The 19,167-nt window shown below is 36.7% G+C and overlaps 2 protein-coding genes and 1 pseudogene across 2 annotated transcripts; all 3 read left to right on the top strand.

The window, feature by feature from the left end:
* Nucleotides 1-40: 40 nt before the first annotated feature.
* Nucleotides 41-2,248, top strand: LOC122312017 (thioredoxin M3, chloroplastic-like). The gene is made up of 2 exons (XM_043126832.1): nucleotides 41-356; nucleotides 1,577-2,248. Exons 1-2 carry the CDS (start codon nucleotides 146-148, stop codon nucleotides 1,891-1,893), a joined length of 528 nt encoding a protein of 175 aa, XP_042982766.1. The 5' UTR covers nucleotides 41-145; the 3' UTR covers nucleotides 1,894-2,248.
* Nucleotides 2,249-3,127: 879 nt separating this feature from the next.
* Nucleotides 3,128-7,624, top strand: LOC122312016. Its single transcript, XM_043126831.1, has 3 exons — nucleotides 3,128-3,434; nucleotides 3,533-3,601; nucleotides 5,694-7,624. Exon 3 carries the CDS (start codon nucleotides 5,720-5,722, stop codon nucleotides 7,307-7,309), a length of 1,590 nt encoding a protein of 529 aa, XP_042982765.1. The 5' UTR covers nucleotides 3,128-3,434; nucleotides 3,533-3,601; nucleotides 5,694-5,719; the 3' UTR covers nucleotides 7,310-7,624.
* A 2,954-nt stretch (nucleotides 7,625-10,578) lies between these two features.
* LOC122311454 lies at nucleotides 10,579-17,620 on the top strand (annotated as a pseudogene).
* The last annotated feature ends 1,547 nt before the right edge of the window (nucleotides 17,621-19,167 follow it).

The raw sequence follows: 19,167 nt of genomic DNA, 5'->3' as shown, positions 1-19,167 counted from the left end.
GAATTATTCCCCCCGGCAAGTTAAATAAAAAACGTGCGCCAGCCACCTTTTTCTCTCTTCTCTCTCTGTTTCTTCCGGGCTATTTTATTTTTATTTTTCCTGCTCATTGAAATCTTTTCTCCTCTTCCCTTCCTCATTTTTGCCCATGGCTTCCTATACTTGTTCTTTCTCTGCTCCTCTCTCCTTGCCACGCGCTGCTCAGTGCTCCGCTTTATCTCCACCTCCCTCCTACTGCCATCTCAGGAGACCTACCGGAGGACTCCCATTTCCCTCCCGTTTCCGCACCCTCCAGGGACCTAGGGTTCCAACTCCTCCTCCTCTCCCCCTCAAGATTCTCTGTGCGCGTCTTTCCAGAGGTACTCCGTCCCTGATCCAAAGATTATTGTTGCTTTTTTCTTTTGTTTATTTTTTCCTTCCTTCAATTTAAGGCTTGAGAGGGCATATACTATAGTTAGTCACCGTTTGGCCTCCGAGATAAGTCCGCAAAAGAAAGAGACACTTATAGATTTATGTTAGATGTATACATTACACTGCTTGTAGGCATAAGATTAACAGTCTATGTATGCGAATGTATTCGCTTGTCCCTGTTTGATTATCTGCGTTTAGATGTGCTATTAGACGTAAGATTAACTGTTTAAGCGTGTAAATGTAGTTCTTAGCCTCTGATTGGTTCTCAATAGACCTCCGGGAGATAGATAGACTAGACTTGTAGATGTGCTACGTTTTCTCTGTTATTAGGCCTAAGTTCAACAATAATACCCAGACTTAGCCCAACAGTTGTGAAACGCCATTTTTCTTTTCTTCCTCTTCTTTCTGGAACAAACATCTTTTGGTTCTGCAAAGGCATGTGACGATGAACAACCTAGTCTTTTTTACCTACGCTTCATCTTTTTTTGCTTTATAGTCATGTGAGTATAGTTTTTTATGTATGTTTGGTTTCCAAGAAAAGTCCAGAAAAGAAATAGACTTATAGATGTGCAAAGCATGACTTTAGTTATAATGCTGAGATTCAGCCTAACAATTGTGCGAGACACCCTGTCTTTCTTTCTTTCTTTCTTTCTCTCTAACCTTTTTTGAGAAAAGGAAACTTCATTTATTTATTTATTTATTATGAATTTTGAGAAAATGAATCATTTCTTGCTATATAGTGATGTTATGATGAAAGGGCCAAGTTATTTTCTGCGAAATACTGTGCAAATTCTTTTTTGGCTTTGATTTACCAGTTCTTTAGTTTTTATTGCTGGCAAACGATACAATATGAAATAGTTTTCATGATTGTGCAATGAAAATGAGCATTTTAACTTAGGAAGACGTTAGGATTAGTTATACCTTTGTCTATTACATAGCTTAATCAAGGGCTTGCGGGTTCTTCCTATTAACTTACTTTTGCTTAAATGTTTTGATTGGGCACTCTTATATTGCATTTTTCTTCTTGTTCCATCTAATTTTTTCACCTTGTATTTGGATTTGCTCTTTCATGTTTGCTTGGCAGAGTTTTAAGTACAAGATATACTACTGAGGCAGAAGATTGAAAACATTAAACAGAATTCTAACAACATTATGTTGATCTGTGCAGACCCGGTAACCAAAGAATCCTGGGAAAAATCGATTCTGAACAGTGAAGTCCCTGTCCTTGTTGAGTTTTATGCAAGTTGGTGTGGCCCCTGCAGGATGGTTCACCGGGTTATTGATGAAATTTCAGCAGATTATGCTGGGAGACTTAAATGCTTTGTGCTCAACACTGATAATGACTCGCAGGTTGCTGAAGACTATGAAATTAAGGCTGTACCCGTGGTTTTGCTCTTCAAGGATGGGGAGAAACGTGACTCTGTGGTAGGTACCATGCCAAAGGAGTTTTATGTGGCTGCTATTGAGAGGCTCCTGGAATCCTAATTGTGGTTCATTGCGTGACTAGAACCCTGAAGTAAAGTTGATTCATTTTCCCTCACCCATACACAATCTTAATAACTCAAATATTCCCTTAGCATCTCTACATTGTTGTATCTCGGCGTTTGTTTTACTGGATGTTGGAGTTGTTCATTGACGTCATGGTGATGTCCACCTCCTTTGCCTTCCTCTTTTCTTGATTTTTAATCGAGGAATTGGCTTGAACTAGGGAGATTGTTTTGTAGATATGTACGTCTGTTGTTCTTTTCGGTTTTGTAAAGCGGAACAGTATATGTTCCTATGCAAGGATGGTAATGGTTTGAAACAATACGGAGGGTTGAAGATGATGATGTTATGCCAATTTTGGTTTCCCCTTCTCCTGACTGGAGGGAGCTCAACTCTTTAACCTTTCTCGAGCTGTGTACGTGAATGGGTTTCCGACTTGAGATGAAATGTTACTCTTTTATCTTTTAACTTGCCGTGTCGCTTGGCTGTTCTCAATCCAGGCCTCGGTAAGTTTACGGTCTACTCTATCTTGCCTGGTCAACTATGTAAAACCCTAGTGACGCCCATAGTTCTGCCATTTTTGACTGATTTACTTCTTTTTGGCCTAGATGTTGAGCGGTACTATTTATTCTTAATTTTGTGATTCTCAATTATATCTGCTGACAAGGCACATTAGAAGGGCCTTCATATATGCCTGCTAATTAAATGAATAGATACTTGAAATTTATTACATCAGTATGCGTTATTGGAAACATTAGCATACCAAAGGAGTGAAGTTCGGAACAAAGATCGCAAATGCTATCTAAAGTTGAAAGAAAAAAAAATTGGAAATGGATTAAAAGTCAACACATCTGGACTTCCAATTCTTCTAGATTCCTTAATCCTGATAAGTAAATCAGCTTCACTAAAAAAGCATTCATCAAAAGGTAAACGGGATGGGTTGTGATGGTAATGGGATACATATGTGTTTGGATTTTAATAGCTAAGTAAAGTCGTAGTAGCTTTTCTTAAAATTATCGATAATGGAGTATTACTTTGAACATGTCTGACCTTTTCTTTTTATATTCGCTTTTTTATTTCTTTTTTATTTTTTATTTTTATTTTATTTTATAAAAGAGAGAAAAGAATGGATTTATTTTACAGTTAAATTCATATAATTTACGTCAAAACCAGACTTTTTAACTTTAAATGGTGGCGTGAGTATTTAATTCAAAAGCTGAAAAGAAACAGTGTGAGATTTGTAAATTTACTTGGTTTGAAAGAAAGGGCCATGGAGTAGGATTGCTTTTATTTTGGATATGGAATAGAATTTAAGACAGGTCCCTTTATTTTCTCTACAAATTCCAAATATTAAAAGCCCAAGCCTCATATCAAATCATTTCTCTCTCTCGCTCTCTCTCTGCAATTGTCCCCGACCATAATTCTTGCTTCACTTCTTAGTCCAAATCTAGTAAGATTTTTCGGTTCCTAAACACTCGGTTTTGTCTGGAAATTCCCAGAGACCATGACCAAAACCTTTGTCCTCTGTTTTTGATGCACAGGTCCCCTCTCTCTGTCTCTCTCTCTCTTCTTTTGTGGTCTTCTTTTTCAATTTAGATCTCTCTTTGATTAGATCACTTACCTTTTTCCTGTTCTTCAGGATGGATCTAAGTATCTTGGCTTCTATTGACCTGATCGGAATTAGAGAGGAGCTCTGGACTAATATGAGGTACCTTTTTTCCGATATTTCATTTTCTCTACGATTTATGTTCCGATCAAAATTGTCAATTGGAGGCTCGTACTTGAAATTGTAAACGATTTTGTTTAGTGGGGTTGTTTTAGTTGCTGCCAAAACGCAATGATAATAATAATAATAAAAGTTAAAGGATGACTTTTTGTAGTGGTGTTCACTGTTTGAGTAATTGAAATTTTTGCCGACCGGGGTTTAATAAAAATATGTGTTCTCATAACGTTTTTATGGTAAAGTCGAAGTCAACTGTAGCGTAAAAAATAAATGAATTTCTATGTTCTTTCTTGATTCTACGAGACTCTAAGCGACCGTACACAGTATCCCCCATCTATTATTGCCCAATAATTACATCTTGTTGGACTTTATTTACCAGCTTGCAATACAATATCGAATAAGTAAAGCTGGAAGCCTGGAATTTTAGGTGCCGTTTGGAAGGGGAAATGAGAACAGTTTTCCTAGTATAAACGATAATGAAAAGGCATTTTAGGCAACTCATTCCTTTTAGTAGTAAAAGGACCTGGGACTCGAAGGCAGCCTGTTTCATAAATAATTCCATGAAACTGTGTCAGAGTGCCCTGAAATTTTCTTTCTTAACTGTGGTAACCTGCAGCAAAATCATGTTCCTGCAGTGGATTTCATGTTCAATTGTGTTTTGATCACGATCACATGGTCCTTCTGGTGGGTCTATATGAACCTTGCTCTACCTACGTTTTTCACATGAATCTTTTGTTTCCAATAAATTCGGTAATAATTTCGGGATGCTGTTACTGGTAAGTAAGTTTGAATTTTATATTCAAGGATCTGCCTATGCAATTATTATAATTAGAGGTCTACTGCAAATAACAGGATATAGGAAACCTTAATGACGGTTCTGTGCTGTAGTCTTAATTATTATGCCCTTTGCAGGGCTCAGCGCAACCCTTTGTCGTAATGACCAGTTTTTGTTTGGTCTAGAATTAGCATATCTCATGTCCTCTATACATCCAACTTTGCAAGGGTGTATGGCTTGAGATTACCAGCAATTCAACATTCTTATTCCAATTTTCTAGCCTTTACAGTTGGAGATTTTATCTAGTTGGGTTTCGCACTCCATAATAGTTTACCATGTTCAGCATTGTGCAATTTGAAATGCAGGTTACTACTGTCTTAAGTATTGTGCAAATAGGAATCATAGATCATGCTTTGGAGATAGTTTTCAGCAGTGGTTTATCCTTTTATCTCTTTCATTTTGCAGATGTGAATGATGATTAATGGGCTATGATTATTAGACACAAATATGATCAGAATTCTGGTCTTTAGTCATTATTTGTATTGATCCAGTGGGTTACCCATTTGTTAGTTGGCTACTGAGTCTGATGTGGCTTGTTACCTATTGTTTTCTGTCTCCATGCATTTAATCATGTATATATCTCTTCTTCTTTTTTTAATTAATCCATTCTGTTTACTTGTATAAAAAAAAAAACACGTTTATCTCTTTTGACCCTTTTAAGTGATCCCTTGAACCTTGGTGGTATAATACAAGAGAAATTTGTACGCACAAGTACCTTATACTCTGTTGAAATTTTTAATGGGAATTGGATTTGATTACCCTGTGGATGCTTCTGTTATGTCATGCTCAGTTTTCATCGTTTACTCATAAAAAAAATGTCATGCTCAGTTTTCTTTTTCAAACACTTTGGCTGTAACATCAAATCCAGGTCAATTGTAACATGCTCTGATCTTATCTTCTTCTTTATATTTATATCCGCTGTTGATGCCTTTCCCCCACACTTTGGAATTGGAGTACTTGTTGAGGACCTAGGCAAGTAAATTGAGGACATATAAGCATTCGTTTCGGGTGATATGAAGTGTCAAGTCTAATTCAATGTGTGTTGTGTAGACTAATTGCGACATCTATTGAAGAAAATAACCCCCCCCCCCCCCCCCCCCCCCCCTCCTTCCCCAAAAAAAACTTCTCAATTTCTCCGTCTGGATTTTGCCTATGTTACTGTGGACTATAGTAGATTTGAACTTAGCCAGTGTCAGCACCATATGATGTTTATTTACATTTTCTTATTTCTGCCATGTGTAGGAACCTTTGATTTTATTAATGAAACAATGATGGCTAATCCAAATGCATCAACCTCAATGGTGTATTCAGAATCCTCTGAACAAAAGTCCCCACATGTGGTCGGTTCAAACCCGAACATTCTTCAAACTTCTTTAAGCCATCACAGTCGAAGCTCCTCAGATGGTCCTGTTGCTATCCTTTGGGACATTGAGAATTGCTGTGTCCCAAGTGATGTTCGCCCTGAAGATGTTGCCAGTAATATTAGAATGGCTTTGCGGGTTCACCCTGTGATTAAAGGATCTGTTATGATGTTTTCTGCCTATGGAGATTTTAATGCCTTCCCGAAGCGAGTCAGAGAAGGCTGTCAAAGAACTGGTGTCAAACTCATTGATGTTCCAAACGGTAGAAAAGATGCTGCTGATAAGGCTATCTTGGTCGACATGTTTCTATTTGCCCTCGACAACCCTCCACCTTCCACCATCATGTTGATATCTGGGGATATAGATTTTTCTCCGGCACTTCACATACTTGGTCAGCGCGGTTATACTGTGATCCTTGTCATCCCTTCTGGTGCTGGTGTTTCATCTGCACTTACTAGTGCCGGTAAGTTTGTTTGGGACTGGGCTAGTGTGGCTCATGGGGAAGGCTTTGTTTCCCCCACCAAGGCTTTAATGCCCCCTCGTGGAGGTGCTTCTGACAATGCAGGATATCTCATGGGATACCATGTCAATGACATCCCGGATGCCCTAAATGATGAAGAGGCAATTGTATATAGGGGTATCTCTCAAAGCTATTGCAACTCGAGGGCTCTCCTGTCACAATCTTTATCAGAACACAAGAAGAGTTCTTCAACCTGGTCTTGTCTTCCTACTACTTTGAGGTCACAGAGTCTTCCTTCTGGCTTGGATGAAGTATCGGGAGGTGGTTTTTGTCCTCCTGATCAGATGGAATCTAGTTTGTGGGTACAGCCTGGAGACCTAAATGGTCTAAAGGCTCAATTTGTAAAGTTGCTGGAACTTTCAGGAGGATGCCTCTCCCTGAACCGAGTTCCAGCTGAGTACCAGAAGTTTTGTGGGCGAATTCTTTCTGTATCAGAGTATGGAGCATCCAAGCTTGGAAAACTTTTAAAGAAGATGGATGACACAATGACTGTAGAGGAGAAGGGTCATCAGAAGTTTGTCTGTCTTCGAAATTGGAAGGCAGGCCCTAGTGCACCTCCTTTGGTTTTGACCAGGAAGGATAAGAAAGGAAAGCGGACCCTGGAAGAGTGTATGGATAATGTCACAGGCCGTGGCTCTTCAAATGAGTTGTCATATGAAGAAAGAGTAGTTATAGAAGCACATGATGTGAGCAGGAGCCAAGGAGATATCAATCAGGGAACAGTGGCCAATCAAATTGATGACTGTTGTCTTGAGCAATTCAAGTATGAGTTGCAAGAGATTCTAGTCAGCTATTCTTGTCGGATTTTTCTAGGTTGCTTTGAGGCGATATACCAGCAACGGTACAAGAAACTACTGGAATATCAAAGATTTGGTGTAGATCAGCTGGAGGAGCTGTTTGAGAAGGTGAGAGATGTGGTGGTGTTGCATGAAGAACCCACAAGCAAGAGGAAGTTCCTGGCTGCAGTTGATGGCTAGACAAACAAGGCAGTTGAGATTGCCGTGCCCTTTTGATGGTTTTACTTGAGAGAGAGAGAGAGAAGAAGGAAAAAAAAAACACAAAAAAAGACCGACCCAAGCTTTTTCTATTTTCAGTTTGCCCTGCATGGATATGAAGCTTTTAACATTGAAATTTCCATGTAAGACTCTTGCCTAATCATTGTAACTGATTAGCTGCTAATGGAGATCCGTATGTAAATTGATCTGCAAGTTGTTTTTGTAACTGGTCATCACGATGCTAGTTGTTTCTGCATCTGATCATTATAACCAATGATAGATTCGGTTTTCTTTTCCTCTTCAAGTGTCCTCAACTCAACTAGAGAATCTCGGCTCTTGTGTCCTTCTAAATATGCACTTAAACGAAGGACAGTAGCATAACTCGGCCATTTTGTTCCTTTCTATTTTTGTGTGACGTTTTGTTCGAAACTTCAGTGAAACTTAATTGGTTCTTGCATCCTGAATCCTATCATGGCTAACGGCAAAATATCCGTTAACTTGCTGTGTGCAAATACCGGAGTTCCAGTAGGAGGGAAAAAAAGGGTCAGAAAAGAAGGAAGATCAGTGCAGCTGGTATTGATTCTTGTTCTGTTTTTGCTTGGAATGGAATGGATGGGGGTGTGTGAAATTGAAGGTATACCTATATTCTTCAGAAGCTAGAAGGAGCCTTCAGAATCATGACAAAATTCATTATTTACGTGTATTTTGCACAGGTTGTTTTCTGAGGACATTATGGAAGAGGTGAGGTCGCTGAAGGAAATCTTTGATTCCCTGCACGCCGTTTTTGGTGGGTTTCGGCTCAGCGGCACCAAACCTTGTTTGCTGCATGGGTGTTCAACACGTGTTTGAACAGGCAAACACCACTGCAACTCGTAGAGAGCTTCCCCAGTTCTGCAATATACCTGTTACCCTGCCCATTGACGCCAACGTGAATTGCAGCAGGTAATCTCTCTCTCTCTCTCTCTCTCTCCCCAAAAGCATGGATATAATGTTTCTAATTGTATCTAATTCTAGTATTTATAGCGGTTCGAGTAATTAAATTATTGTCATTGGACAGTTTAGTTTATAAATACTACAATACTCACTTTATGTGCCTATTTTTCTTTGATTCTAGACTCTAAAATTTGCATAGAAACTTGAAGAAATTTAAATCCATTCTATTGTATTTCACTGGCCAGACTGGTTGGTATGAATAATGTTTGTACAAGTCCTATACAAGCCTCACACCCATCATGAAAATTAAAAAAAAAAAAAAATTACTTTTTTTTAGTGGGATGTAGTTTTTTACTAGAGATCTATGTGAGAGTTGCGCAACGTCTAATTAGACTCGTAGCTAATATTACTCTTGCTTCAAAACTAAACCTTATGATTCTGATCCATTTGACCACTACAAATTATTCATAAGATAAGCCATCTTTTAGTATTAATTCCTTTCCTTCCATGCACGCAAAGCCATATCCTAGTACTTCTATATAAACAGACGATGATCTCATTTCTTTAAAACCGTTTGGAGAACATAAAGCTCTAGATTTGTTGAATTCTCTCCATGCTAATGCGTTTCCCTTCTGTGATATACATGCAGAATTCAGTGATGGTGTGCAAGAATGAACGTGGGGGGAGATCAACTAGGACTAGGAATTGCAAGAACCAAAAAGTTTCCGAGAAAATATTGTGTTTGGAGCTCGTTTCCCTTCTTCAATATTCTCATCATATAAAAATATATATATATATATATATATATTGTTGGATTTTTTGCTCCTTTGGTTAGTCCCACATGGGTGGGAAATGGGAAGAAGCAAGCTCTCAAGGTTTATAAATAAGAGGTTTAGCCTCTTAGTTTAAGTGCACCCGTCAAATGCTTAGCTAGTAACTTTTGACTCTAGTTAAATTCTTCTGTTGTCCATTTTTGTAAAATGGGAAGAGGTATGAGTTAAAATTTTTCTAGTGGGGAAAGCTTTGTGGGTGTGTTTGGGGTAAGAAGAAAAATTATGTGATTGTAACAATTTTTCACATAGTGTATTTTCTTCTCTGGGTCTGGTGGTTTTTCTCCTGTTTTGGAGTTTCCACGTAAATTTCTTGTGTTGTTATTATTTCTCTATTTTTCTTGTTATTCCTGCAAAGGGTAGATCCTAGGGGGGGTGAATTTGGGAGGTCCAAATTCCCAACAATTGGTATCAGAGCCACTAGGTTCTTTTTGTGTGGTGGAGTTTTGATGTGGTAGTGTGGATACGTACAGTCTAAGGAGGTTCTGTCTAGGAGATTGAAAATTGTAAGTGTGTCCATTGTGACCCTCCAATCTTTCCTGGGAACTGACTTAGTGAGGTACTATTCATTTCTACAGTAAATTCATCAAAACAATATCAGGAAGTATGGCTTCAAATCTTGTCAGATTTGAGGTGGAGAAATTGGTTTACACAAGGTGTGGAAGGGCAGATCAACCCCTGAAGTCAGCAGTGATTCTAGCGACTGGTGAAACGGCTAGTACAAGGAGCTGGTTCGGCAAGTGGCTCCAAGTCAGTAAATGAAGATACTAGTATTGATGCTAATGTTGTGTCTCTCTCCATGAAAAAGGAGACATGTACATCCTTATGGCATGTTGCTAATTCCCAAAGTTGCCATGATAGAGGATGTGTTAATATTAGCAGGTCCACAAGTTTGCACACGGGCATTGGTTTGGCATTAATGCAGGGTGTGTGGTGGAAATTCATGTCGATGGCTGATGAATTTCCAGGAGAGCCAAACGTGGAAGTTACACCATAATTTTCAGCAAGACTGTTTTCGACATGGGCCGAAGTGAAATGCTTGGAATTGGTTTATTCTGAGTGAGTATGCTTTTATGGTGAAGCATGATAGCGGAAGCTATGAAGATCTTCATTGAGGTGGAGCTTGGCTGTGGGACCAGTCAAAGTCGCAAGGTGGAGATTGTTGGATTTTTTGCTCCTTTGGTTAGTCCCACATGGGTGGGAAATGGGAAGAAGCAAGCTCTCAAGGCTTATAAATAAGAGGTTTAGCCTCTTAGTTTAAGTGCACCAGTCAAATGCTTAGCTAGTAACTTTTGACTCTAGTTAAATTCTTCTGTTGTCCATTTTTGTAAAATGGGAAGAGGTGTGAGTTAAAATTTTTCTAGTGGGGAAAGCTTTGTGGGTGTGTTTGGGGTGAGAAGAAAAATTATGTGATTCTAACAATTTTTCACATAGTGTATTTTCTTCTCTGGGTCTGGTGGTTTTTCTCCTGTTTTGGAGTTTCCACGTAAATTTCTTGTGTTGTTATTATTTTTCTATTTTTCTTGTTATTCCTGCAAAGGGTAGATCCTAAGGGGGGTGAATTTGGGAGGTCCAAATTCCCAACATATATATGTATGTATGTATGCATGTGAGGAGAAATTACATCATGAATGAAAGGATCTCATGTTCTTTTTCGCTTGAATAATGGTAATGTTATGGCATGTTTATGAAGAATAATAGACAGTACTGTTAATAATTTATCAAACCTCCTTTATATGCTGTAGACGCAAACAAAAATGGAAATTCAATTTATGGGAGGCTTTAGTTCAGATTCATAAGGACGAGTCTCAATCTATGCGAAGCGTTAGACTATAAATTAAATGATTTTTTGGTAGGGTAACAAAGTTTTATGTGGCATTAACCGGAGGATAGAACTCCTCCATGTCTCTGTTTTACTATTATTTTAGGTAGCCATTTCTACATGACACAACAATGGATTTTTGTTAACTCATTACTAACAAGTACCATTCACTGGAACGTGGCATTTTGTTAATTTTCTAGGACAGTTATCATCATCCGTGTTATATTACTACAAAAATGAATTTAGGAAGATTTTGTTTTTGTGGGTTTTTTATAAATATAAATAAAATAAAATGCTCAAACACTATACTTTACTTTATGCTTCTTTCTTGTCCTATCTTTGATGATTATGAAATGAAAATAATTAGAGGAATTGCTACATTTATATTTTACTATAAAATATGGCGGAAACTAGGCTTTGCCCTTAGCAACTCCCAAAGGTCCCTCAAAATCTGATCACGAACGAGAAGATTTCTCAGAAGAGCCTCTCCTAAGTTTCCCCCAGCATCCGCTACAAAAATGTTCACGCTCCTCTCTCACCCCAGTAAGATCATCACCGAAACTACCATCACAAACTTCAGCAGTGTCCCATGTCATCGCTCTCGGTGCACTTTCTTTCACCACCCCTATCCTCTCCCACCCTTGCATGGCGCAAGACAAGGCATGCAGCCACTCCGGCAGTGGCACCGGTTATGGAGGAGTTGGACCTGGCGAGGCTAGAGACCAAAGTGGAAGAGAGGGAAGGCTACTGGGTGTTGAAGGAGAAGTTCAGGGAAGGTATAAATCCCCAGGAGAAGGTTGAGCTTGAGAAAGAGCCTATGAAGCTTTTCATGGAAGGCGAAATAGAAAAGTTAGCCAAGATGTCGCTAGAGGAGATTGACAAGGCTAAGGTTACTAAGGATGATATTGATGTAAGACTTAAGTGGCTTGGTCGCTTCCATAGGAGAAAGCATCAATGTAAGCTTTAGCAAATTTGACTTCTTTCTGCTATAATGGAACAGAAATTTGACTTCTTTTTTAATTAATTATAAACAAATTGTTCAACTTAGATTAAGTTGATGGTTTGGATTCCCTTTTATCTGCTTCATTGCTAGGTATATTTTGGAGGGAAAAAGTAATCTGATGTTATAAGGAGATGAGCTATTTTGAACCATCCACTTTATTCTTGATGCAATTTACTTTCGTTGGTGATGATCAGATGGTAGATTTATGATGCGACTCAAACTACCTAATGGGGTGACAACCAGTGCTCAGAGATACTTAGCAAGTGTGATTAGAAAATATGGGAAGGATGGGTGTGCAGATGTGACAACAGGCAAAATTGGCAAATACTTGGGGAGTGTTACTGCCTAATGTGCTAGAAATACCTAAAGGTCTTGCAGAAGTTGGGTTGACAAGCCTGCAGAGTGGAATGGACAATGTGAGAAATCCTGTTGGAAACCCCTTGCAGGCATCGAGCTACATGAGATGGTTGATACACAGCCTTATGCCAGCTTGTTATCACAATTTATCACTGCCAATTCATGTGGTAACCCGGCCATCACTAACTTGTTATCACAATTTATGCTAGCGAAAGTTCAGGTTGTTTGTTGGGGAGGTTCTTCATGGAGTTGCAAAAATCATTTTTCTGTGAAGTCATAGCCTATGTGTGACAAAATTTGATGTGTAGGCTACTGAATAGAGGATCACATTAGGCCAAGAGTGGTGGGTAAATGTTAGGTATAATATGCATAAGTGAGATTTTTAGTAAAGGCTTGTTAATTTGTGACTGAGCAAGCCTAGGAAGTGGAATGTGTGTGTAGTGGGTTCTCATGATCTTTTGAGCATCCTCATATCAATGGTCTTGCCTACATGCCTGCTCTGAACGATGCAAAGTTTGGTTTCAATCTGCTGGTTGGAGGATTCTTTAGTACCAAGCGATGTGCCGAGGCAGTCCCTCTTGATGACCTGATATTTGTATGCAAAGCCATGCTAGAGGCATATAGGGATCTTGGCAACAGAGGGAATGTAACAGCCCGCTAGAAATTTAATTGTGAAATTTCTATTAACTTTAGGAATCTCGTGAAAACCCCATAAGTTTTCACGAATCCATTAATCGTATAGGTTTTTGTTTAACTACATAGTTAGTGTTATTATTTACTATGGTATCAAAAGTGTATTTTTGATTATTGGAGATAGTTAGAAGTGTCAAAATGTATTATGATTTGTGCCATTAGACTCGGAGGGTTATTTAAAGTCTTATGGCGCAATAACTTTTTTTCATATTTTCGGACAAAACGTCTGTTCAAAACTGTAGATATTATTGGATAAAAAGAAATATCTTGAGGTAATTTTCGTGAATATTATTGGGTAAAAATATTTTGAGTTGATTTTTATAGATATTATTAGATAAAAATATATTAAGTTGATTTTTTTGTAAATATTATTGGATAGAATATTATGAGATAATCTTTTATAGATATTTTGGGTAGGAGAAAACCACACTCAACTTTCAACTCCAGCCTTATCACCTCCCTTATCTCGTCCATAAATATGTCCAGCCAGCACCCATGAACTTATCTTCAATTACACCTTCCAATAAAAGATTATCAAACACTCTCTCTCGGATAGCTTTTAGGAATTCTTTTGCACGCCCATTTCGAAGCTGTTGTAAGTGTTTTATCATAAAGTCTCCTTCATATAAGTTGTTCCTTTTTGAGTCTAGTTTACATGGATATCTTATTTGCCCCATTTGAAGATCATTTAGTCAGTCAAATATTGTGTAAACTATAGAAAGCTCATTCTAGGAGATAAACTGGAGAATATGTTATAGTTTGGAGTTTTTGACCAAGCTAATGGATAGATATTGGTCCGAAATTTTTATGGAGTATTGTTAACATGTATATGTGACTATTGGTTGAGGATTTTTGCATGATTAAAGGTTTTGATGAAAGATTTTCTTAAATTTAGAAACTTAGAAACTGGAAGAAGAAAAACAGTTTCTGTTTTGAGAAAGTTTAACTCTTTGGTGGTCTAAACCTATTCTAATGACTTTAATAATTTTATTGGAGGATCCTAAGTATCTTATATACATGTTATATTATTATTTTGAAGATATTTGATGTTAGTTTCAAAGATATGAAATTTTATGCAAAGAGATATTCAAATAAGCCAAAGTGTGGATATTCTTGGCTAAATTTATGTTTTGGTTAATTTCTAACCATGTGATCTTGAATTAGAAGCTTATATATGTTTTAGGACATCTTTTTAAACTATGTGATGGTTTGGTTTGAAGATCATATATTTATAAGTCATAGATCAAGAGATTTATCAAAACTAGTTGAGGAAAAAGTTTCTGTTTTTGGACTAAGTGTAAAACCAAAAACTCCAAATGTTATTTTGTGATTTTGGTGACTTTGGTTTGATGATTTAAAGCATGGTTGATATTAGGATGATATTATGAATATGTTATAAGTAAGATTTGATTTTTGAAACTCTTGGAGATGTTTTGATTTAAGGTCAAAACTTGTGATTCAAGTGCTTGGATCTTTTTACAAAAAGTTGAGTGTTGATTATTAGTTTTTTCTAAATGGATGTTTTAAGTATGGTTTTGAACTTAGGATTGGATGATGTTTGTTGCAAAATTTTGGTTTAAGCATGAGTTTTGAAGTTGAAAAGAATTGTAAAAAAAAAAAAAAATCAAGGGAAATGGCCTATGGATGTTTCGGCCATAGTGTGTTTTCTATAGTTGTGTTTTGTTTTAAATTTTTCTGAGTTGATATTTAAGTTTAGGACAAAATTTACATGAGGAATGTAAATTTTAGAAACTTTTAGAGTTAGTATGCAAAATCCTTAAGTTATAGGTAAAACGGTCATTTTCCCACATGTAGAGAGTAAAATGAAAATTTTACTCTTTAAGTTAGTATTTTCCATATTTCAAATTATTAGTGATTTAGTTCTAACTTTTAGAATCACTAATTACAGTTCCTCGTGATCGCACTTAAAGTTTTATAAGAAACGCGGAGATCGAGGTAAGTTAGCTTTTAACTTACTAGCAGTCTACTGTGTATGTGTGCTAAGTAAAGGAACTACAATGTATGTATGTATGTTATCATATATGTCATGCCATGCCAAGTTATCACGTAATTATCTATTATACAGAATTTATTCTGTCATCAATTTTTATCTGTTACATAATATATTCTGTCATGTATTACTGTACATTACAAGTATGTCATGTTAAATATGTTGTCTATTATATGTTATGCTATGTTACGAAATGTTTCTATTTCAAGTTGGTCATGTATTTCAAGTTATGTTCAAATCACGTTATGTTACGTCAGGGCTCCAGTCCTTTCATTTTCCAGTCACGTTTAATCTTGAGTACATTCAGTTTGTGTAGAATACATGGGGCCACAACAACTGTGGAGTATGTATTTAACTGCATTGTGATGTATAGAATACATGGGGCCACAACAACTATGGAGTATGTATTTACACGTAGAATACATGGGGTCACAACAACTGTGGAGTATGTATTTTTCATGTTAAGTCAAGTTTGCGTAGAATACATTGGGCCACAACAACTGTGGAGTATGTATTTACACGTAGAATACATGGAGCCACAACAACTGTGGAGTATGTATTTTTCATGTTAATTTAAGTTTCAGAGTAATTTCATACTAAGTCAAGTTTCAGATCAAGTTCATGTCAAGTCAAGTTCAGTTCATGTTTCAATTTAAGTTATGTCAATTATGCTATGTTGTACGCTAAGTTATGCTTTAATTATTTATAAATTTGATTATGCATTTATGTTTTTACTGTCATCCATGCATCATTAGCATGTATGGAAGTTTTTTTTTTTTGTTAACTTGCTGAGATTTGAAATCAAATCTCATTGTGGTAGTCTCAATTACCATTCCCCCCGAATGGTAGATCTTGTTACAGGACCTGAAGAAGGATCAGGAGCTGACCAACTAGACACAGTCGATTGAACGACGGTGCGTCGTTAATGTTAATATAGTAGTTAAATTAGTACTTGTACGATGGAGTTGCATCTCCAATACTTTTGGATCATAACTATTTTGGACTAGTGTTGTGATTTTAGTTGTTCAATAGGTTTTTATGTATGGAGTATGTTTTAAGCATTTGAGATATTTTCAATTTGGTGCATAGTATTGCTAAAGAAAAAAAAATTTATCCGCTGCGAATATTGCATATTGTTAGATGCATGTTAAGAACATTGCATCTTATATGTCATGAACGGGAGCAGGTAACCTTGTGTTGCATGTCTCGACGCTTCAAATTTCCGTTCGATCCCAAACGGAATTTGGAGGCGTCACAGGGAACATGCAGAAAACAAGAATGATGTGGTTAATTGATGAAATTGTGAGAATCATTCGCTTTATTATAAAATATGTCTGATCCAGGATTAAGATTTGCATATATCTCTATGAAACAGAAGTTTTTGGATTTCATGGCAGGATATTCGAAAGTATTATTTACAATTCCAACATTTATGATGACATGACATTATACAATTTGAAAGCTTTAGAATTAGTCTGTTTTTTTTTTTTTTTTGCTAGCATGCATTCCTTTTTTTCCCCCAATTTTTGATTTGTTGATACTATTCACATGATTATTACAAGAAATTTAACTGAATATAGGGAATAGAAGGATTCAGCTCAGAGGTAGTGAAAAGAATGCCTCGACAAGAGCTGGAAAGAGCTTCTCCTGAAGACATAATTCAGAAAGCAATAGGAAAGGAGAGAGTATCTTGGTGTCCATCAACAAAAGCAAGAAGGTTTAGTTATGCGGGTCTTCACATTCCTGTAGGTCGGGTCCAAGCAGACGACATGAATGAACTAGCTCGTTTAGTCGACACATATGGCTCGGGTGAACTCCAGCTCATTGTGGAGCAAAACATCATAATTCCCAACATTGAGAACTCAAAACTCAAAGCGTTACTCAAATAGCCTCTATTGAAAAACAGGTTTTCACCAGGGCCACCTCCTCTCATGAAAGGTTTGGTGGCATGCACTGGCAACCAATTATGTGGGCAAGCCATTATAGAGACAAAGGCGAGGGCTTTGAAGGTGACGGAGGAAGTCGAAAGGCAAATGGCAATGACTCGACTAGTCATGATGCACTGGACTAGTTGTCCAAACAGTTGTGGGCAAGTATAAGTGGCTGACATTGGTGTCATGGGGTGCATGGCGAGGGATGAGAAGGGGAAGCCTTGTGAAGGTGTGGATGTTTATTTGGGAGGAAGGATTGGGAGTTACACACATTTAGGAGACCTTTACAAGAAGGGTGTTCCTTGCAAGGACTTGGTACCACTGGTTGTGGACAATCTTGATTAAACAATTTGGAGTTGTACCAAGGGAGCGAGAAGAGAGGGAGGATTGACTCTTCATACAATGTGGATATACAATTTCGAAATTAGGGCTGTAAAATGAACAGGCTACTCAATAGGCAGCTCGAGTTCAATTCGATTAAACTCAAAATCAACTCGAATCGAATATTTAATGGGTTGTTAGTAAACATAGAATTAGGCTCGATTATTAAACAATACAAACTTGTATAAAACTCGACCAACTAGATTAATGTTCATGAACAAACTCGTATGAAACTCGACTCGACTTGTATATATTTATACATATATAATACAATAGCCAAAAGTTAGATATATATATAGATACTATAGATATAATTTATAATTTTCATAATTATGTATATAGACTTATTCTCACTTATAGCCCACTACATATACTATATATAAATTTATAATATTAACTTCTAGTCTTATAGAACTAGAAATTATATAGAATACATGAGGCCAATAAATATAAAACCCTATAAGTTTACAAGTTATGATGAATACATTAGCTTTATACAAAAATAATATTAACCAAAATATTTTATATATAATATATAAAAAGAAAGAAAATCACTCAAATGGTCATTTTATAACTAATTTACATTCATAATTACATATACTATTACTAATATATGGTGATATATTAGCATAACATATACTAATATACTAATATAATAATATTATTAACATAAAATATAACATTATATATTTACATAATATACTTATATACATATGGTGTTGTATAACTTGTATTAATAATTTAATAAATATATAATATAATAAATTAATAACTTATTATATTATATAGTGTTAGTATTACAAAATATAATAATACAACTAACACTAAGCTGTTGTATTATTATTTATATTTTCGGAGCTGTTGGATCTGTTTGAATTAATCGTAGCCATTAAGTCGCTTAGTATATAAGAGGCTTTTTACAGCCATAGTTCTAAGTTTCTAACCCTAGCCGCCCCCTTTCACTTTGTCCTTCACGCTTCTGTTCTACCGTTTCACTTTTACTTTCACTGTTTCACACTTTCACTCACATCTCACTTCCTCTCAGCCCTCAGACTCATCGCGATTTGCGATTTCCTCACTCCTCTTAGTCCCGATTCACTAATACGATCCAATGAAGTCTTGAATCAAGGCTTGATTCTTGAAGGTTCTGTGTCTGGGAGTTTGCGATTGCACAAAACCCTCGCAGATGGAGGCATCGGCCGGTTTTGTTGACTGCAATCTCAATCTCAGATATGGCAGTCAGGCCTCGACAGAGAGGTCATTAAATGCTAGCATTTATGACTCCCAACCAACTATATCTCTGATTTCATGGTTCATGCTTCTCTGGTTCGATGTTTGGTTTGTCTATCAGTCGATTAAATAGGTTATTTTTTTGTTTCTAACGATTTCGTTGGATCTGTTTGGATATTTGGTCACTGACTCCTTTAATCCTTTGCATGTTTGGAGATTTTTGTATTTTCCTGTTCCTGTTCATGTTTCTAATTATTAACCCATTTTTTAACCTCTATTTCTCTCGTAACTATTTCACAATTGTAGTATTGTAGATCTAATCATGTTTTTTCATGTTTGTAATTGTATTTGTAAACCCTACGCCAAAATGGTGTGACTTGTGACATCTTCACTATCTCTGTGACTTTGTCTCTGTTTATGACTTAAATATATGATATCGATGTATTGTATAGATCTAATCATTTTTTTCATTTTTGTAAATTGTAATTGTATTTGTAAACCCTAGTACGCAGAAATGGTGTGACATCTTGACTGTCTCTGTGAGTGTGACTCTGTCTCTATTTATGACTTCAAGCCTTACATCTATCTTGATCTTGCTGTTGTTTCCTTATTGCACTTGCACTATACTATCTGTTTTGAGAATTATAGC

This window comes from Carya illinoinensis, chromosome 5 (genome assembly GCF_018687715.1).
Source record: "Carya illinoinensis cultivar Pawnee chromosome 5, C.illinoinensisPawnee_v1, whole genome shotgun sequence".
NCBI classification, from domain to species: Eukaryota; Viridiplantae; Streptophyta; class Magnoliopsida; order Fagales; family Juglandaceae; genus Carya; species Carya illinoinensis.
The sequence above is the reverse complement of the archived record's forward strand: the minus strand, read 5'-3'. Positions and strand labels throughout refer to the sequence as shown.